We start from the raw sequence: 21,739 nt of genomic DNA, 5'->3' as shown, positions 1-21,739 counted from the left end.
TGAGGTATCTATTGGTACCATGGCAGCATGTGTTAGTCTTCTGTTCTTTGTCATTGCTGAGTTATATGTCCTGAATAGATATACCACATTTTCTATTCACAAACGTGCATTACTCCCATTATTTGATTGTTATAAATAAAATTTCGGTGTGTGCTCACAGTAAGTCTTTCATGTATTTGGCATGCTTTTTACTTATCTTCAACAGACACCTGAGAGTAAATCATGACAAGGTTAGCTTTTTAAAGAGACTTCCAACCTTAGCCAAATTAGCCCTGATTTCAGGCGAGCCATCTCTAACCCTCATGTACAACCCACACCTACCATGCCCACAAACTCTTAACAAGGCATGCCCCTCTCCCACCCCTCAGTGTGTCAATGCAAGTGGACTGGCATGGAAAACAGAGCTGTCCCCATGTGTTGGTTCATTCTCCCAGGGGGAACAGTTCCTTGTCATCCAAAGGATGCCAAAATACCGTGGCAGCTTTCCTGCAAAGTGTAAGAACACAGGTGTAGACATCTTCAGTCATGTAACATGGACTTAAACCTTCCCAGAACTGAGTCCTCTCACTGTCAACACTCTCAAATGAGATTATAAGTTTGTTTTCACTCCACAGCGGGCATTCAGATAGGGTATTACTACAGGATTTTCAGACAATGTCCATGGTTTTCAAATAATAAGACCTAAGAAAATATTCCACATAAGAGTGTTGATTTTTAGTCACTTCTGTAATAATTTCTCAAATATAAAACATTGCCTCGAGGTCTCAGGGCTCCCCCATGGACTCCTAAAGAAGACATAAAGCTACTGGGCCCTGACTAACTTCACTATGTGTCCAGAACCTGACCGTCATCATCCTCCCTCCACCTCCAGGTCTGCCTTTCCTGCCTGAGCAATTAACCTTTTTATGATCCTATCAAACCACTTCCTTCCTGAGGTTCAGGTTCATAATCCCAGTTAGAGAAGGAACTTTCCCGAGTCATAGCGTGATGCTTAATGCCATTCTAGAAAACAGTATCTCACTGTCGCTTTGATTTGTACTTCCCTTGTGACTAGTGATGTTAAACGTTTTTACTTGAGCATATTAGACGTGTGTGTGTGTGTGTGTGTGTGTGTGTGTGTGTGTGTGTGTGTTCCCTGGTAAAATATTATTCAAGCTTCCTGCAGCCTTGGGTCTGCAGGACTGGCCCCTTCACGCGCTCCAACAGATCATACATGGGGTGAATGTTGGGGTGTGTGTGGTTGTGGGCCTGAGTGGTTGCAGGGTAGTCAGCCCACCAGCTCTTCCTAGTTCTCACCACCAGGGTGAGCTCTCCAGCATTGCCCCCTCCCAGGTCACCCTAAGCAGTAATCAGCAAGGGGCGGGGTCAGTTCTCCTGTTCCCATGCCCTTGGGGCTTGCTCAAGCACACCTATACGGCCTGGGCCAGCTCTACTGTGTTGCCCTGGTGAGGTGCAGCGACCAGTCTCCTGAATGCTGCAGCTGGTGAGGGGCAGGGACAGCCCTCCCATGTCACCTGCCACAGGTGATGAGGGGTGGGGGACGGTGACTGAGGGGGCTATGGGGTGGCATCTCTCCCTCACCCATACCACCTTAAGGCAGATGAGGGACAGGTCCAGATCTCACACCTGCCTCAGGTGGTGAGGGTCGAGGAAGGAAAGGCATCTTTCCCTCACCCATGCAGCAGCATGGCAGACAAGGGGGCAGGACCAGCTCCTTCACTCTCATGCCCCCAGTACCAGCTTGCCCGAGTCCCATGAATAGGGTCAGCTCTACTGTGCTGCCCAGACAAGATGGAGGACCCCATCCTCCAGAGAGTTGGAGCCAGTGAAGGGTGGGGGCAACTGTGCAGCCTGATCCTCTCAGCCTTCAGTGGTAACAGGAGCCACAGATGTCAACACAGACCATGGATGTAGAAGGCCCATGCCCCAGGCATGCACCCTGACAACATCCCGACCCAGGACATCACCCTGGCCCCGGGTGGCAAGGATGTCACGCACCTCAGCCCACCCCTCACTGCCTTCACCGCTTCAGATCTGCCTCTCTCCACAGGACGTGAACCATTTCCTCCTGCCCCCTCTCTCATATTTCACCATATATTTGGTCACCATATAGTGCCTGACTATCAGAGTTTTCTCTTCGCCTCCCCGGCAGGTCACCCCAGGCAGGTACGTGGGTCTCAGTCTTAATTGAGGTATCTGTTCTTTATAAATGACCAAGCCCATGCTATTTTGGTACCAAGACAGGAAACTGATAGACATTTATATCTTTGCATGAGGTGATCCAAATGTGCCACAATTATCTGTTAAAAAGACTACACTCTCTCCACCATCTGGAGATCTCACTTCCAAGTGTGTTATTTCATTTAATTAATTTCACTTGAAAGACTCTGTCATACCCAATAAAACACATTTATTAAAAAAAATCTTATCTGAAAGTTCCACATTTAAGATGATCTCTAAACAGCAGCTGTATTTTGATTATAATTGTTTCCATAGTAAAGAGCACATGAAAACTTTATTGTGATGCAAGGTCTTACTGTCACCAATAAGTACTTGTGAAAAATGGATGTTCATTTCAGGTTGAGGTCATCAACAGTACTTATTTGGGGGCTGGAGAGATGGCTCAGTGGTTAAGAGCACTGTCTACTCTTAAAGAGGACCTAGGTTCAATTCCCAGCACCCACATGGCAGCTTTCAACTGTCTATAACTCCATTTCCAGGGAACCTAACACTCTCACGTAGACATACATGCAGCTAAAACACCAATGTATATAAAATAAAAATTAGCAAAGTATTTAAGAAATGGAGAAGTCTTATATTCAAAATGTTATAAAATCAAGATCATTTTCAGGGTTCAGCTTTTTCTAAGAAAATAGTCTAAGGTTAAAATGCATAAGAGCAGTGTGCATGCAGTAATGATATGCTATAAAATCAAAAAGTTTATGTGGACACCTCCTAGTTTAAAATAGGTCACTTTTGTTTGAAATGGTATTCGACCAGCAGCCCAGTATAAACCCGAGTAACCAGATGCTTTTCTCTGAAGATGTATTCATCATCATTATTTATCTAAAGTTACATTTCAAACAAAAGTTTCTAGTGATCAGTGGCTCCTCAGAGTGTTCAAAACTCAATAGAAGCAAGTAACGTTAACACTAACAGATTGCTAGTCTCTAAAGTTGGGTTTGTTTGTTTGTTTTAACTTAAAGAGGAAATGGGAAAACCATGGAGGAAAGCTTTAGTTGGGGAGGAAGAAACCAAGCTAATATAGGAGATGGAGAAAGGAGGGACATATTTACCTGCAGTTATATAATGCATACAAGTATTATACACTTAAATGAAACTATGCTACTTGGGCTGACAATACTCCCTGAAGAATCATAGACTATCTAACAAAGGCCCCAGAACTAAGCATGAGAAATCTCCATTGATTTATTAGTTGGGGTTGACCAAGAAACTCCTAAAACAATGTAAGCTTTTGTTGTTGCCTTTGGTTGCGGTTAAAGGTACGCCCTTCTTACTAAAGACATCCTACACTCAGACATAGGATTACAAAGGTTTCTGCTGGATATAACCTGAAATGCTCCTGCCTTCCATTCAGTTTCCACAATACTAAAAGGTACTGTACAAGCTGCCAAAGGCAGGAAGAAACCAATGGTCCCACCAAGGACACCTCTGGACCACAGCAATGACCAGCATGCCACAACTACCCGCGGTCAGTAAGGATCTTAGAGGAGAAACTACTCACGCCACTTCACTAGACCAGCATAATTCCTAACAGCGTTCTAAAACTTACACTCACAGAAAAGTGTGGCTCTCCACGCGTGTCACAGAAGCTTCTCTTTCCAGCAAACAGAGACCACAGAAAATCAAAACTGATCGTAACACAGACATCAACTGATCATGGGGGCACAACTCCCAACTCCTGCACCTAAAGCTCAGGGGACATTTCCCAAGATGTGATAGAAAGATTGAAAGGGCCAAAGGACCAATAAATCAGCTGTGAGACTGTGCCTCCTAGAAGTCAGCTGTGAGACTGTGCCTCCTAGAAATCAGCTGTGAGACTGTGCCTCCTAGAAATCAGCTGTGAGACTGTGTCTCCTAGAAATCAGCTGTGAGACTGTGTCTCCTAGAAATCAGCTGTGAGACTGTGTCTCCTAGAAATCAGCTGTGAGACTGTGTCTCCTAGAAATCAGCTGTGAGACTGTGCCTCCTAGAAGACATCTGTGAGATTGTGCCTCCTAGAAATCAGCTGTGAGATTGTGCCTCCTAGAAATCAGCTGTGAGACTGTGTCTCCTAGAAATCAGCTGTGAGATTGTGCCTCCTAGAAATCAGCTGTGAGATTGTGCCTCCTAGAAATCAGCTGTGAGACTGTGTCTCCTAGAAATCAGCTGTGAGACTGTGTCTCCTAGAAATCAGCTGTGAGACTGTGCCTCCTAGAAATCAGCTGTGAGACTGTGTCTCCTAGAAATGACGGGACATCTAAGTTCAATAACGTGACTGCCTAAACAAGACTGGAACTGTACTTGGTTGCTTTTACCATTTTACTCTTTGGCTCTTTGGGGGACCCACCACACAGCTCCCAAATAAATGTACATGGAGACGTATTATTATTTTGAATACTCAGCTAAGCTTAGCTTGCTTTTAGTCAGCTTTTCTTAAATCATCCATCTATCTTTTGCCTCTGGGCTTTTACCTCTTTCTATTTCTGTATACCTTTTCTTTACTTCTTACTCTGTATCTGACTGTGTGGCTGTGTGACTCTGTGGCTGTGTGGTTGTGTGGCTGTATGGCTGTGTAGCTCTGTGGCTGTGTGGCTTTGAGGCTGTGTGACTGGATGACTGTGGGTCTGTATGGCTATGTGACTGTGTGGCTGTGTGACTGTGTGACTGTGTGACTGTGTGGCTGTGTGGCTGTGTGACTGTGTGACTGTGTGGCTGTGTGGCTGTGTGGCTGTGTGACTGACTGTGTGGCTGTGTGACTGGATGACTGTGTGACTCTGTGGCAATGTGCCTGTGCGGCTGTGCGACTGTGTGACTCTGTGACTCTGTGACTGACTGTGTAACTGTATGATTCTGTGACTGTGTGACTCTGTGACTGTGTGACTCTGTGACTGTGTGACTCTGTGACTGTGTGACTGACTGTGTGAAGTGTGGCTGTGTGACTGTGTGACTGACTGTGTGACTGTGTGACTCTGTGACTGTGTGACTGTGTGACTGACTGTGTGACTGTGTGACTCTGTGACTGTGTGACTCTGTGACTGTGTGACTGGCTGTGTGACTGTGTGGCTGTGTGACTGTGTGACTGGCTGTGTGACTGTGTGACTGTGTGACTGTGTGACTCTGTGACTCTGTGACTGTGTGACTGTGTGACTGACTGTGTGACTGTGTGACTCTGTGACTGTGTGACTCTGTGACTGTGTGACTGGCTGTGTGACTGTGTGGCTGTGTGACTGTGTGACTGACTGTGTGGCTGTGTGACTGTGTGACTGTGTGGCTGTGTGACTGTGTGGCTATGTGGCTGTGTGGCTGTGTGACTGTGTGACTGGATTACTGTGTGACTGTGTGACTGGATGGCTGCGTGACTGTGTGACTGTGTGACTGCGTGACTGTGTGACTGTGTGACTGTGTGGCTGTGTGACTGTGTGGCTATGTGGCTGTGTGGCTGTGTGACTGTGTGACTGTGTGGCTGTGTGACTGGCCCCTGATGTCCTCTCTCCTTCATTCCTTGATTGTCCCTCTTCTCTTTTTCTCCTCCTATTGATTGTTTCTGCCTGCCAGTCCTGCCAATCCTTTCGTCTGTCTTGTTATTGACCATTCAGCTCTATATTAGACTAATAAGGAGTTTCAGACAGGCAAAGGAACACAGCTTCACAGAGTTAAACACATGCAACATAAAAGAATGCACATATCTTTGCATCATTAAACAATTGTTCCACAGCATAAACAAATGTAACACATCTTAAAGTAATATTTTACAACACTGGACAATGACAACAGCAGTAAACATGCAAACTCGAAAGGGACAAGTTTCATGAGGTCCCATCCCAAGACAAAAATCTAAAGCAACTAATGACTGCTGAGAGAGGGAAAATTAATCTCTGACAGGGATGAGCCTCCTAGTTAGTTGTCCAATACAAGATAATCAGCCCTGAAATTAGACACATATCAACACTAAGCAAACTCAGCAGGTTGTACACACACACACATTATTTACATACATACATTCATACATACATACATACATATTTGAGAATGTTCAGATAACAGATGGAATGGGCAAAATGATGTACTAAAAATTTTAAAGAATCATCCTGTGTATAAATTCTGTGTGTGTCTGTGATTCCACTAAGAAATTATTAAAGATATGAGGTATTTTCTTGAGTATGTGGTGGGTACAGGTGTGGGTATGTTTACACATGTATGTGCATGTGTATAGAGGCTTAAAGTAGACTTTGAAAACTTTTTCATTTGGTTTATATATAGAGAGATATGGTTAACTGATTCTGGAACTCGCTCACTTCAGGGTCCAGCTAGTCTAGGTAGCCTGCTTGCCCCAAGGATCCCGCTTAATAATGGATAACAGGCAGCTGCCACCTTTGCCTGGAGTTTGCGTAGTTTTGGGGGATGCGAGCTCCAGTCCTCACACTCATGGGGCAGTGCTTTACCTACTGAACTATCTGCCCAGTCTCCTACATATGAGTTTGAACTTCCCAGGATTAGTTCATCCTCTTCTGGCAACGACTAAGTTATTATAGTCACATAAAGTAGAAACCGGGGCTTTGTTATCACTCATATTTTGTCATGTAACTCTCATCGCATCTCTGGCTTGCATCATTGAGTGATAAAGATTTAACCCCATTATGAAGACAAGGCAACAGGACAAATCCCAGAATTCTGCTGTTGTAAATCCGAGAAGAGATACTGTGATGAAAGAGAGAGGCCAGGTAAAGACTACACAGTACAGCTGTTTGCTGCATGAAGAGCATTTCTCAAACATGAGTAGTACAGCATTTTGGTTGGCATCCCCCAAATAATCATAAGTATTAAGTGAATTCTCAAGTCAAAAACACAAAAATGTATCTGTAAGATTAATTTACAAATAGTCTATGCTGATGAATATGAACATACTGCATTCTCTTGACATAAAAATAGCACAAAGGGCATTATAATTGCTGCAGAGCTGGATTGGGTCAGGAAGATACTTGCTTCACAACTCATGGACCTGAGTTTCCTGCAGCTAAGCATAAAAGCCAGGCTTGGCAGCACACGCATTTAATCGCAGTGCTGAGTTGGAAATGGGAGGCTATCTCTGGCTTCTGGCCAGTCAGACCAGTCAAATCAGTGAGGCCCAGGTTCAGTGAGACACCATATCTCAAAAATTAATGTAGAGAGCCTGATGTATATTTCTAGCCTCTGAATGTACATTCATGCCTTTATGCCTTCACACATGTGTATGTACACATGCGTGTGTGCACACACACATACAAGCATACATCAAAAATTTTAAAAAGATACCGTAAAAACAAGTTTGGTAATTATGTATTTTATTCCATAAAATATATAATCTCAAAATAAAAATAATCTCAAAAATGAATATACAAAATGTTACATCTTCCAAAAGCTAGCAGGTGTCACCTGTGTCCCAACTAAGGTTCCCGGAACCAGTGAGATATTTCAATCATTTGCAGAATTAATGATCTAACCTCAATTTCATGTAATGCTACAGCTTAAAAATTATATGTTAAAGAATTATAGTGTACTTTACAATAACAGCTAACTAGCAAAGGAAGATAACACAATTATTTTACAACCACGGCAAAAGAAGAGGTTGTGCCCTATAAAATTATCTTCAGAAATAATTATAGTCATGGATATGAATGTTCCCAAGAATTACTGGCAGGTTATCTAGAGCCTGTATAAATCACTCGCCATACTTGCTGAAAAAAAAATACTTTGTTTTTGAAGAAATGTAAAAGTACAGCAAAGGCAGACTTCAGGGTTCTGACAGGCTAACATCCTACCTATGCCCCGCACAGTTCAGAATAGTCATCTTGTGGTTTGAATCTAAAAGATCCCTGAAGGCTCCATGTCTAGGACTTGGTTGCCAGCTCATGGGCTTTTTGAGACATGACTGGATCATGAGGGGATTGCTTCATCCTAAAACTGGACGAGTAGAAGGAGTACCTGGCTGGGGGAAGCAGATCACTAAGGGGTAAGCCTTGGAAGTATCCATATTTTCCTGAGGTGGTTCCTCCGCGACTCTGTTCTTCTTGGCTGATGTGAGCTGAGCGGTTATGCCTCACCACATCTCCACCATGCTGCTATGTCCCACTTCAGGCCTGAAACAGTACAGTCAAACTGACTATGTTCTGAACCCTCCAAATCATAAGCTGAAATGTCTTTCCTCCTTATTTTGTTTTTCTCAGCTATTCTGACAACAAGAGAAGACTAGCGTGCCATCAGAAAGACAGAAGAAGCTGTACAACAAGGCATCTGGAATAAGAGTCCTTCTCTGAATTTTATCCCCCAAACCTCTGGGGCTTTGGAAGGGGGTTCTCTTTCTGTTTCAAATGAGGAGCTAAAACCTTAAGCCACACAGTGCCTAAAGACAGATTAAAAACAATCATTGCACCTGACATACATCTCTTTTCTTCATTCTCTTCAGATTCTTTCTCAGTGTCCAGCCACTGTTCCTTACTTCTGCAGTCAGCCAATAGTCTCCCAACATGTCTGTACTTCTCTCAATATCCCATCTGCCCAAGAAAGCTTTCATGATGCACAGGTAACCAGGGATTTTAGTTTTTCAAGTTCATACCAGGTTTTGTTAGTTCAAGGAAGTGACCATTTATCAACGGGCCAGTGGACTAAGACACACAACCACAAACCACAAAGGCAGTCTGGATTAATAACAGAGATGTTTAATAACCTGGGCTCTGGCATTCATGCGAACAGAACTGTCTGATGACAAATGTTTTCAAATCATGGGAAACCACCCCAGTGTCCTTGTCAAAAGAAGCACCCACAAGTCAGTGTAGCTGGGCCTCTCTATCTGTGTGTTCCATATCTGTGGATCCCACCAAACACGGACAGAAACTATTTATGGGAGGGCTGGAGATATGGCTCACTGAGTAAAAGAACTTGCTACATTGAGTAAGAACCTGAGTCTAAATCCTTAGAGCTCGCACAAAATCCAGATACATGGCATGAGCATCTGTAATCTCCACACTCCTGTGGGGAGATGGGAGCTAGAGACAGAATCCCCAGCAGCTTACAGGCTTGCCTTGCACAGAGGGAAAACAACAAAAATGATACTCCCAAATAAGGTGAAAAGTAAAGACTGACACTCAAGGCTATCTTCTGCCTTCCATATATATAATGTGTCAGGTGTACCTGCACTCACACACATGTGCCCACACACACACACACACACACACACACACACACACACACACACACACACCACAGGAGTGGTGAGGAGGAGATGCACCAGTACTAAGTATGCACAGGGTTTTTTTTCTTGTCATTATTCTCTAGGCAATACAGTGTAACAACCTCACACAGCATCTGCATTGCTTGAGTCACGGTGGGGTGGTTTAGGGATGCAGAAGCCAGGCATACATTGTGCACAAATAATACATTTTGTATAAACAACTTGAACATCTGGATTATGATATCCCCTAGGTATCTAGGAACCCATTTCCCTTGGACACCGAGGCACAATTATAATGAAGTTCCATAAAATTCATATATTCAACTCGAACAACCTCTGTGGACAGATGGTCGCAGAGACCCCATTTCTTCATGAACTCTCACTCTATATCCACCCACCTGACAAAGGAGAAAACAATAGGACATTCCCTCCTGTCCCTCAAGCTCCTCTGGCACTCCTGCCATGAATGAACAAACCCAGAGAGAGAAGCCAGGAGAGACTGAAGCCTCTATCTGGATCAGCTTCCCGGGATGCACACTCAGAAAGCTTTTGCAATACAGGACAGCTCACGTAAAGACAAAGAGGTCAGAGAACGGACATGAAAGAAGATGTCTGTCTTGGAAGCCACATCCAAACCAGAATAAACAAAAAAATCCTTACAGGAGAAGGTTAAAATTAAGGTCCAGAACAAGGAGAAGATAAGGAGGCAGAATGCAAGATTCCAAGCCTCCTTTTAAAGTACTTCAGAAGCCAGACTCAAGGAAACTTTAAAACACTTTGAAGTTCAAAAATGAGAGTACATTAGTGTCTTTCCTTCTCATAGCAAAGAAACAAAGACACAAAAGTAATGAAGCTTCACTGTTTACGGAAGTGAAGCCCAGCAGCCTTCATCTGTCTGTGAGGTAGGGCGCTGATGCTTAGTTACAGGCTCCTGTAACGCTGGTCTTCGGTGCTCTACAGACTGCAGGTATGATGCCAGCTCCAGCATATACAATAAAATGTCATATAAAACATTCTTATAATTTGCAGGATATAACAATAGAGGGTAGACAGGAAGTTATTTCTTTCCTCTCCCAAACTATTTACATTCTTTTTGAGAAGATTCACAAGTCTACCCAAAATGACAACCCCAGCGATGGGTCGCAACTATTCGCTGCTTCAGAAATGCTTCAGGAGAAGAAATGCTATTCTACTCATAAGCTGTGGAGATGAGGCACGTGGGGTGAAGTGCCAGCAGGAGGCGTAAATTTCACCTGTGAAACAGAGCGCGTCCAGAGAAAAACGCTAGAGAGGCTGAGATTTGCTTCCCACCCACAGTCTGCCTCTCTTTCCTGTCCAGACCAGAAAGTCAGGTCACTTCTCCCACGCAAGAAGGGACTTGCTTCCTGCAGCAGGAAGAGGGCTGTTGGGGGCTACCATAGCAAAGGATCATTCCTTGTTCTCTTCCTATATCCCCTTAAGAACGTGCCACAATTATAACATATTGTTCTATAGTAATTGCATCGATGGTATGGTGTTGTTATTATATACTACATATACAGCAACAATCAAGTCAGGGCAAGAATTAGAGAGGAAATCAATCAATTATTGTACTCTGACATGTGAAGGTGCTGCCAGAGACCCATAGGACTCGGTGAGTTCAGTCCTCTCAGGATTGAAGTGACATTTATCATGTACTACACCTGGAAGAAGCAGGCATCTGGGATCACCCAGGAATACATGCTTGTACAGGCATTGAAGCCAAATCGTGACTATAAAAGGCAGTGCTGGGCTCTAGATTTTAAAAGCTCATAATTACCAAACAATTTTGTCGCATTTTTCAAATGTATGCTTTTAAAATTTAGAAATCTATTGTGGCTCAGCCTTGCATTGGTCTATGCTTGGAGAAGGGAGCTCTTGACTGAGAGCAAGAGGCCCTGATGTCTCTGACCTGGTGACAGGATGACAAGAAAAGGTCTCCTCCTTTGGTGGAATCTAAACTGAAAGCAAACTACTTTTTTTTAAAAAATGCCACAAAATTCTAAGACTACATTGTAGGAAGAGATGATTGCTTTTAAAGCACAGGGGAAAGTCAGACTTTTGAAAACTACCGTGTGAGAAACAGAAGAAACATTTAGAAGCAGGTGTTTCACACTCTTGATAAATCCAAATAAACACAAAGAAAGCAGGCTGTGGAGAAGGAGGTCAGTCTGTAGAGTACTGTGAGAACTTGATCGTCAGTCACACAAAAGACTGGGTATGGTGGTGTGTGCCTGGAAAGACAGAATGAGGAGCCAGAGGCAGGAAGGCTCCCGAGCTCACTGCCCAATTGGCCTAGCTGAATCAGTGATCTCCAGCTTCAGGGAGAGACCCTGCCTCAAAAACTAAGATGGGGAGTGACTGAGGAAGACACCCCATGCCGACCTCTGGACCCCCCACACTTAAAAACATATGCATACACAAACACAAATGAACACACACACATAAATGACATTTTAAGAAAAAAAATAAGGATAAGGCAAGTCTTCTGTGATAGAAGCTTTGGTTATGATACAGCCCGAAGAAAAAAAAAGTAATGAAGAAGAAAAATGTGATCTGTTTACTAATTTAGATAGGACAAAAATGAGAGCTGATGCTATGGATTAATAATTCAGCAACACTGAGAACACAAATGAGACCCTTCCCCAGGCAAAGGGCAAAGAAGGCAGGAATATGAAGGAGCAGTCAAGGGATCTACATGGGGCAGCAGACAAATGACAGAAATAGGAGACAGAAAACCATGAGCCGCACCACAGAGCTCAAGCACACAGGGGAACTTCTGAAATAATCCCACAGAATTACAACGTATTCGCCTATGCCCAAGGAGACAACATTAATCCACAAACGACTACTGTGTAGACATATCATTGTGAGGGATTTGGGGTTTTTAGTTTGTTTTTTGTTTGCTTGTTTTGGTCCTTCTGGTGGTTTGAGACAGTCTCTTGTGACTCAGGTTGGCCTTAACTCAGGATCCTCCTGTCTCCATCTCCCAAGTGCTGGATTCCAGGTGTGACACCGCCTCCGGCTTGTGACCTTGGATTTTGTTTGCTCATGTGTCTATGTGGTGTGTATGTTTTTATTTGAGTGGGTCCCAGAACGTGTGTGCATGCAGGCGAAGACCTGAAACTGACAGCAGCAACTCTACTCCTGACTCATTAGCGAAGGGCTTCTCCGTTGAGCCCAAAGCTCACTGATGCAGCGAGACTGTCTAGCCAGCTTGATCCGGCAATTCCCTGGCTCTTCCTTCTGAGAATGGGGAATGGAGGCAGCCGCCATGCCTGTCTAGCATGTGTGTGATGTCTGGGGATCCAAACTCTGGTCCTCATGCTTGCACAGCAGGTAATTTACCCACTGAGTCACCTCGCCAGTCTGTAAGCTTTGCTGTCGGCATGTCCAGATCTCTCAGACGCATAAATGTCAGGAAATATTGAACAATGTCTACTAAGTTTTAGAAACAGTTTTTTTTTTTTAGTTTTCAAAGGAAAAGTAGCAAGAGTTCCTGCCTAGCATTCACAAAACCTTCAATTCAAAATTAGCAATAACCAAAAGCATTAAAAAAGGAAATTAAAAAACCAAATAAAGTGAAATTTCTATCCTGGAACTGAGTCCTGGGTTTCAGAGAGATTGATAAGTACACTCGATGGGGCCTGTCCTGGAACTCGCTCTGTAGACCACACTGGCTTCGAACTCACAGAGATCCACCTGCCTCTGCCTCCCGAGTGCTGGGATTAAAGGCGTGTGCCACCAACGCCTGGCACCAAGAAAGAAATCTTTTTAAAAAGAAGAAAAAAGGAAAGCATAATTTAAGAAGACATATTTCAAGCATTTACAAAGCCATCTAAATGATGCTTCTAGATTTTTAAATAACTGGATTTAAATTAGAAAATAATTTTCAAAGACGAAAGCATTTATGAAAATAGTAGCAACACTCAAAATCCCAGTTCTTGCATTGCATGCCAAAATAAGCTCTAATAGATCAATTTAAGCATACTTAAATTAACTATTTTAAACTAGAGATATACACTTATGTTACTGTAGAAGACTCAAAACTAGCACTGACAAGAGAAGGTAAAGATGAGGGGCAACAGAAAGAAGGAAACTGTCTACAGGGTAAAATAAGAGCAAGAACAATTAGATGTCAATAAAAGCCACAAAACACTTTATGCACAGAGCATTAATCTTACACGTGTGATATGCATAAGCTTCTCATAAATCGGAAGCAAAAACAGAATGCCAATGGAAATATAGTTGATATTAAAAATCAATTTAGAAAAGGAAAAATATAAATATTAGTGCAGTGGGTAAATAAACACAGATTAAGGCATCAATTGGGCTTCTTAAGGATGACAATTTAAGAATGGGGGTGGGAAACAAACTACCTCAAAGTCAGAGTCAACTGATTCTCTTGCACACTGTCTAAATTAGAAGAGGCATCTTGACAGATTGCTGGGCAAATCACAAGAGCATTTTAAATGTTCTACGAGGAAGCACCTCTGCTTCTAGGAATTTATCCAAATAATCAGAGGCCTAGGCACACTCAGGGTGCATGCCAAAATCAAAGACGATAAATAATCCACATGGCAAAAGGGTAAAATAATTATATTAAGGAAACATCTCTACATTCTACTACTGTGCCTCAAAAAGTAAAGGAAAAGTAATTATATCCACAATATGTTATATCTGCACAATATATATGCATATATATATATGTGTGTTGCAGAAGTAAAATTATTATGTCCACAATAGTTCTGTTGTTAAATGTTGTTATGCTGTGAAAAACTGCACAGCAAAATTGCTAGATATATTCATATAAATGCATTGAGAAGGAAACAAAAGTAGCTATCTTTTGGCTGTTGAAATGACTGGGAATTTCTCTTTTCCATGTATTTATTTGAAACGTGTAATAAGAGCTCTTAGAAATGTCCCTGAGGGTCACGTGACTAAGACCACAATACAATAATGTATTATGAGTTCTGCCTACTCCCAGTTCTCAAACTGGCACAAATCAAGGACAAGGAAAAGTCACAATAACAAGAAGAGAAAGATCATTAAAGTGAGCAGCTGGCAAGTCAGAAGTTGAGGTGAGGTGGCAACATCCTGGAAAATGTATTATCCAGATATTTCAGATGGGTCAGGACAGGCACCAACTAATCAGAAAGTTCAAGGAAGCCACAGGACCCCAGTTCATAACCACTGGTGCTGAAGCCCCAGTAGAAACTGCTACAAATGGGTACCCAGTCACACTGAGCACCTGCATAGTTCCTGTGATGGATTCTAGGGACTCTAAACCAACTGTCACAGAGGTCTGAGCTAACCATTCAATTTCTCGTTTCTAAAAATTGACTATTTGGGAAAATCATATATTGATACTGGAGCAGAAGTTTACTAGACTTCTCTTATATCATTTAAGAAAATATTAATATTTAAGAAAAATTCAACAACTTAAAAAATTTAAATACCCTAAATAATCAGGAGATAAAACAAAAAAATGATCTAAGTGTTATTGATCTAAGTGTTATTGCAAATAAATCTTCCTATTCTCAACTGAGAATACATTTAAGACTTGCTTTACTAATTTTAATCATGTGGTGAAGCACAGGGATCTGTGTACGAGTATGGGCTTGTGAGTGTGGGCGCTCAAAGAAGCCAGAGGCACCAGATTCCCCAGGAGCTAAAGTTTGTGAGACAACCAAAACGGGTGTTGAGAACCCACCTAGGTCCTCTGCAAAAGCAGTACATGCTCTTAACCACTGAGACACCCTTCAAGCCCCAAGAATATATGTATTTATAATATGCATGATATATAACATGTATTATATATTTAAAGTCTGAATGCTATGTATTAAAACTTAAGAAATGAGTCTTTGACTAGGAATATAACTCAGTGATACAGCTTAACAGTCATGAAGCCATGAAATCAATCCATATCACATGTAAAAATATTTTTTCAAGTGAGCCTAATGCTGCATTCAAAGGAAAATTCATAGTACTAAATATTTTCATTAGGAGGGGAAAGGAAGAAGCACATATTAACTCAAGCCTGCACTTCAAGACATTTGGAAAAGATGAGTAACTTTTTTGAACACCAAGAAAATAGAGCACAGAAATATATCCAAGTAGAAATAAATCTAAAAGCCCTTTGTATGACCCCAAAAGCCAAGGACAAACTGTGACAAAATTTATGCGAAAAAGAAAGAATTCATTATCATATCTTGAAAAATTTTAGAATATCTTCTGTCTTTAATGCCTTGTGTTCTCCTGGTCGATTTGAAATATTCCATGGGGACATGGAGAATCTGAGGAGTTTTTACTGAAGGGAGCAACTGGAACGGAGAGGTATTCCCCTTTTGACAACAGATCTCGATGCGGTTTCCAGAGATTTGCCCAGACGGTGCTCATTCACCTCTTTCCACACCCAGCCACTTCCCTGGAAAGACACTTTCCCAGACCCCTCCCGCTGCTTCCTACTTACCACTAAAGCTCAGGTTTTATCAAGGCTGAATTTGCATTGGGGCAAAAAGGGCAGGCGTGGGTTCCGGCTTAATGAAAGAAGGTTGGGACAATGACAGCAGAGGGTTGCCACCCCCTCCAGTTTGGGCTCTGGTCTAGCTAGCTGGAACTTCACGACAGAAGCAAAGGTCTCAGTGACAGAGTAGGACACACACGAAAGAAAATCTTCAGCAGAACTCTGAGAGACAGCATCAGGGGTTCTCTGGATGCTGGGACTCCAGCAAGGGGAATGCCAAAAGAAAAAGAAAGAACCACAAGCTGTGGTCCTTATAACTGCTATTGACAGCAAGATTGGCCACCAAATAGAAAGGGGACTTGATGGCTGACCATTAGATAGAAAAGTGACATTACTTTGGAGATAGAGGAGTTAAGGCATATCATGTTCCTGAGCTCCAGCTCTCATGCCTGTAAGCTCCAGCTTCTATGCCCTCTGCCCCATGTATCCAGATGTTATCTTAGAGTGACAAGAAGTGGTAAAAAGCAGTCTGATACACTGTGAGGGCTCTAGCAGGCCTGAACACTGCAAACATGGTTCTGGGTAGCTTTGTCCTTCCCCTATTCCCTCTTTCTTGCTAAAAACCATTAGATTACAATCTTAAAGCTAGCCATGAAGGTCTATTCTCTGATTGGCTACTTTCTCTTCCTGAGGCTGATTACCAAGATCCAGCTGTCAAAGTACTGAAGTCCTGCAATCAAAAGCCCCCTTTTGGCTACCCTAATTAATCCATTCAATCAAAATTAAATATGTCATCCTAATACAGTGTTTCCTATGGGTCATTATCCTATGGGCCACAACTGTCTCCTCTCTATCTGGGGGCAGTCCTTTGTCCTTCCAGGACAAAGATCCCTTCCCCTCTCCCCTCCTTCCTTTTCCCTTCTCTCTCTTCCTCTGTCTTCTGTCTTTGTCTCTGATTTCCTGCCATCTGTCTCTCTTGGATAACTACATCTCCTTTGTGTTAAGAACTTGGTCTTGGGGTGTCCTGTGCCTATATTGATCCTTTCACACTGAGTATGTATTTCAAGAAAGAATGGATGTTGTCAGAAAGAGATAGTAAATTGCCACACACACACACACACACACCCACACCATTTTGTCCAGCACCTCTAAAAAACACACAGGAGGGAACTTAGAATGGGTTTTTAGCTCCATACATAGATAGATGTCTGCTACACAAGAAGCATTCATGGAATGTTGGCTACTCTTATTACTGCTAGCATCAGTAACAAGGAAGAATAGACCAGCCACCAAGAAAGGAAGAAGTGGCAATTTCTCTACAAAGCCAAGCAGTAGTGAATTAAAATTTGCTCCCCTGCTCCATGAATAATAAAAATCATGAATGAGAAATATATAAAATAGATCAAAGGGCAAAGAAGGTTTTTTAACAAACACAACAGTCTTGTTTAAATGAAAAGAATCTTAATAAAATGGACCACGTTCAGTAAAAATATGAACTTACCTATATTAGTTCAAAACGTATGCCAAAGAGAAGAGAAGGATGCCAAAGAAATAAAAATTCATCAGTGGCCTCAGGAAAGACCTGGGACTAGACAACGGAAGGACTGCATGCTTTTGAACTTCCCAAAGGGAAACCCCAGGACAAACAATAGTTGAATGACTTGCAGACAGAAGGCCTCCCCTGCCTCACTTCATAGAGAAAGCTACGCCTTTTATGAACATAAAGTTGATCTAAATCAAACTGTATACCAGTGTTTTCTCAAAAGTTTTGTTATTCCAGGATTTCCTATGTTTCTAACAGACTATGGAATTCAAATGAGGTGTCTGTGGCAGCCTGTAATAGTTCTTCATGGTAGAGTTTCTTCTTGATACTTCTAGATCTTTCTGAGGATCAGACTCAGAGCCTTGTGGAAAGGAATGTCCAGCCATGCAATCAGAAGATTAAGGTGGACCCAAGAATACACAGGAGGACAGAAAGGAAAATAGATAAAAGGAGAAAAGGGGACAGTATACAAAATTGCCACAGTAATAGCACATCAGAGCAGGACGTGGCATGTTCCGCTTGTGGAAGCAGAAATTGATTCAAACCATCTAGGAAGCAATTGCAAAGAAATGTGATTTGGAACATTAAATGCATGTTCACTTTGACCCAATAATCTGACTTTCTATCAGTCCTTCTTAGGAAATGAGTCTGAAATGAAAATAAAGATTTACATACAAGCATGGATTTAATAGAATATCTCCTAGCAAACAAAACAAAATGAAAATATGAAAGCATTTAAATGAGTAAAGACAAAATTATTTAAATAGACTACAGAATATTAGTATGGTTAATATTAGTAAGCAATGTTGGTGGGGGAGGCAATAAAATCATGTCCAGGTCTACAACCATTTAGGGAAAAAGAATGGCACGACCTACAAAGGAAAATCTCACATGTATTTTCACATATACCAAATAGACTTTACAGGGACATAAAATACACCAATCTCAACCTGGAAATACCTGAGTCTGGGGCTCTGAGTAAATAATAATTTCTTTTATGTATTTCCCCTATGTCTTTCTGCATTAAGTTGTACTATTCCTATAACCAGAAAAATAGATACCCAATAATTACTGTACATAAGTACACATTCATATAATAGGGAAAAAATTTAAGTCCTCATTCACCCAGGACAAGCACACTCACAACACACAGAAAAATTGCATCTCTCCAAGCCTGAACCTCAAGACAGATGCACTTTAAAACACAGACAGCAGCACACTAACCAGGCCCCTAAGTGGACAGGCCAGTGGCTTCTCTCGGGTTTGTCACACATTATTATCTACAGAATTCAGCACCCATCTCCTAAAGTTTGGCCATTTTTTAGTGTCTTGTTTGAAAGAATACTGACATAAAGGGATGGATTTTAAAAGATTGACATGCATAGTTTCTCTCTTACACTGCGCACATGTGCAGGCACGGGGGCGCGCGCACGCGCCCACACACACACACACACACACACACACACACACACACACTTCAGTAGTATGGTCCCAGACAGACCCCTCAAGCAAGTCCCACGGGTGCAGCCTTGTCCAGTCCTTGCCCACCCGCCCTTAAGGGTTCTGGTACCTGTTCCTGGTGCGTGGTACTGGGGTGGTGGGGCTCCTGAGCGTCGTCCTCAGTGCTGTCGAGGCGCCGCGGGTGTCCCCCCTGCTTTCCTCCACCAACTGCCTGTACAGTCACCGAGAAAACTAAGTTACTACACCGCCTTGGGAGCCATTGACTGGCAGGCTGGGCATTGTGCTCCAAACATAACTAGGGTATGCTTGTGCACTGCTACTCCCAGGATGGTTCCTTAGGAAAAGAAAACCCGGAGCGGTATGAGGGAGTCCTGGAGCCTGGCGGGAAACCTCGACGGCAGGTTCCGCTCCACAGCTCCCTCGCCCACAGCCCACAGAGATGCTTTCCGGAGCCCTCCCAACAGAGGCGGGTCCCTTTTCACTTCATACCATGAGAACCAGACAAGTGTCTCCTCTCTGCGACCCCGGAGCCCTACCCCACCCTCAAGGAGACGTTTAGCCAAAAGTCTACGAGCAAGCGGCCAGTCACATGAATCTGAGCAGGGGCTCCCCGGGACGCAGCGCCCAGCACGCAGCATGGGTGCGCGGGACCTTGCAGGTGGGGCGAGCTGATGCCGGGGAATTACCTGGAGCGGGCGGACGTGTCTACCGGGCACCAGAACAGACGCAGCAGGAGCAGCAGCATCAGGCTGGTTACCAGGGCGAGCAGCGTGACCCCCAGTCTCATCCTGAGCCATGGGCGCCCTCGCCGCCAAAGCTGCCTGGGCGAAGCGCAGCCCGGGCGGCATCGACTCGCCGCTCCGGCCGCCGCCGCCGCCGCCGCCGCCACCGCGGCCGCTGCCACGCACACCCCCAGCGTTCAAAGGCGGTGGCGCCGGCCCGCACTCTCGGGGACTGCCCCGAGCCCAGCCTGCAACAGTGTTGCGGAGCACTGAGCCGAGGAAGCCTCGTGCCAGCTCGCTCGCCCCTGGCCGCCGATGCTCTCTGTCGGCTAGCCGATGACGATCCTCCGAGCTCGCCGCCTGTCCTCCCGGAGGCGCTCCAAGCCGCTACGGGCTTTGGGCGCTGCAGCCGCTGCTGCTTCTGACTCCTGCTGCCGCTGCCGCTGCTGCCACCACCGCCGCGCGGGGTCACCTGAAGGTTGGGGCACGAGCTCTCAACTCTGTGCTGATTGGACACCAACTTTTCGGCGCTCTCACCTTCGCCCGAGTGCGCGCCTGGCTCTTCAGAAGCCCCACGCGCCCCACCCAATCACACTGCGACTGGGCTGCCTTGCTGGGGGCACAGAGCTAGGACCTAGAGGGCTGAAGAGGAGAGCAGAAAGGACCTGCTTCAAAAAGTTTGCAAACCAAGTTGCTAGGCTGGATCCTCCCACGTGCCTGGAGCTACCAGGGACATGGTGGTATTTTAGTAGACCTTCGCATAGCATGAGGAAAATCACCTTCCATCGATAAAATGCAGATTTAGGGTGACAGCTGACACTAGTTACCAGAAAATCTTTTTTTCTATGATTTGAGTAAGACTTATTGTTACCTTTATTGCCTACAATCTAGAAGATGCAATTTTATTGTGCTTTTCCAAACAGGATAACAACAACAACGACAAAAAAAAACGGATTAAAATTTTCCATACATATAGCTCTATACGACAGATGACAGTAACACTATTCATAATTATAGAAACACTGTATAACCCAGGAGCATGGGATAAACCAAAGAATAGACTCCAGAGCCATCTGAGCAAAATGAGCTGATGAATTCTTAGTACTGTTAGAAAACACGGTGAAGAAATGCATGCACACTGCAGTCATGAGTGACAGGGCCAACTGCGGTTGCTTGCTAGCTTCGGGGTGATGGTGAATTTCCACATGCACACTCACTCACACAGCCAGCAAATCTTTAAGGGTGACTAATCCACCTACCTTTGGCCAGATCCACCCCTGCCTGCTTTCTAAAAGCTGTTTTATTGGACATCTTCGTGTCTGGTACTTTGTCCTGTCGATGATCACAAGGTTGTGTGACTGTAGCATTATAAAGGCAGCACTGAGTGGTGGTGACAGAGAGCCTACAGCTCTCAGTATCGGAAACATTTACTCTCTTAATTTCCAGAAAAACCAGATTTGCCTATTACCAATGGAGGAAATCTCTGCATGTTGAATTCTTGCCTAACCCAGAACCTAATTGAAAATATAATAAACACGGAAGTTTCAGCCAATAATGGGAGAATGCATCGACCAATCATAGACAGCCAACTCATGGCACCATGCAAATTAGTCAGCTATAGATGTAGCCAATCAGGTGCTCACTCTACCTAAGACTCTTCGCGCCTGCGTAACAAAAGCTTGCTGCTCCTGCTGGGCAGATGTTCCCCAGCCTCTTCTGTTTCAGAATGCTGCCAGATTCAGGAATCCTTTGTTTAAGTAAATCATTGAAATTAATTTGTATAAAGTGTTTCTTTTCTCGGTGTATTAGATTGATAGGTAGTTTGTGTATTGACACCCTAGTCTCCAGTATGAGTGGATCCAAAGAGCGGCTCTCTCAAGATGGGAGTAGCAGGGAGTTTCTCATAAGAAACATGAGGCTGGCGAGATGGCTCCTTGAGCTCCTGAGTTGGACATCCAAATCTACATAAAAGCAGAGCCTAGAGGGTAATTCTAATGCAGAAAGGCAGACCGTAGAGTTCACACTGAGCAGCATCTAGCTGACCTGGTTAGCTCAAGGCTCAGGAAAAGCCCTGTGCCAAACAATAAGGTAGAGGGTGA

At 43.7% G+C, this 21,739-nt stretch overlaps 1 protein-coding gene across 1 annotated transcript in view; it reads right to left on the bottom strand.

Moving 5' to 3' along the window:
* St8sia6 (ST8 alpha-N-acetyl-neuraminide alpha-2,8-sialyltransferase 6) overlaps positions 1-21,147 on the bottom strand; it is a 136,950-nt gene extending 115,803 nt beyond the window's left edge. The window contains exons 1-3 of the mRNA XM_040755462.1: positions 20,900-21,147; positions 19,605-20,282; positions 19,028-19,129 (exon numbers count right to left, since the gene is read on the bottom strand). Coding sequence (XP_040611396.1) covers positions 19,028-19,129; positions 19,605-19,705 — 203 coding nt within the window. The 5' untranslated portion in view covers positions 19,706-20,282; positions 20,900-21,147. The remainder of the gene's footprint in view (positions 1-19,027; positions 19,130-19,604; positions 20,283-20,899) is intronic.
* Positions 21,148-21,739: the final 592 nt, after the last annotated feature.

The sequence above is a fragment of the Mesocricetus auratus genome, unplaced genomic scaffold (assembly GCF_017639785.1).
Source record: "Mesocricetus auratus isolate SY011 unplaced genomic scaffold, BCM_Maur_2.0 Super-Scaffold_100013, whole genome shotgun sequence".
Classification (NCBI taxonomy): Eukaryota; Metazoa; Chordata; class Mammalia; order Rodentia; family Cricetidae; genus Mesocricetus; species Mesocricetus auratus.
Note: the sequence above shows the minus strand (reverse complement) of the source record. Positions and strands in the feature narration are given on the sequence as shown.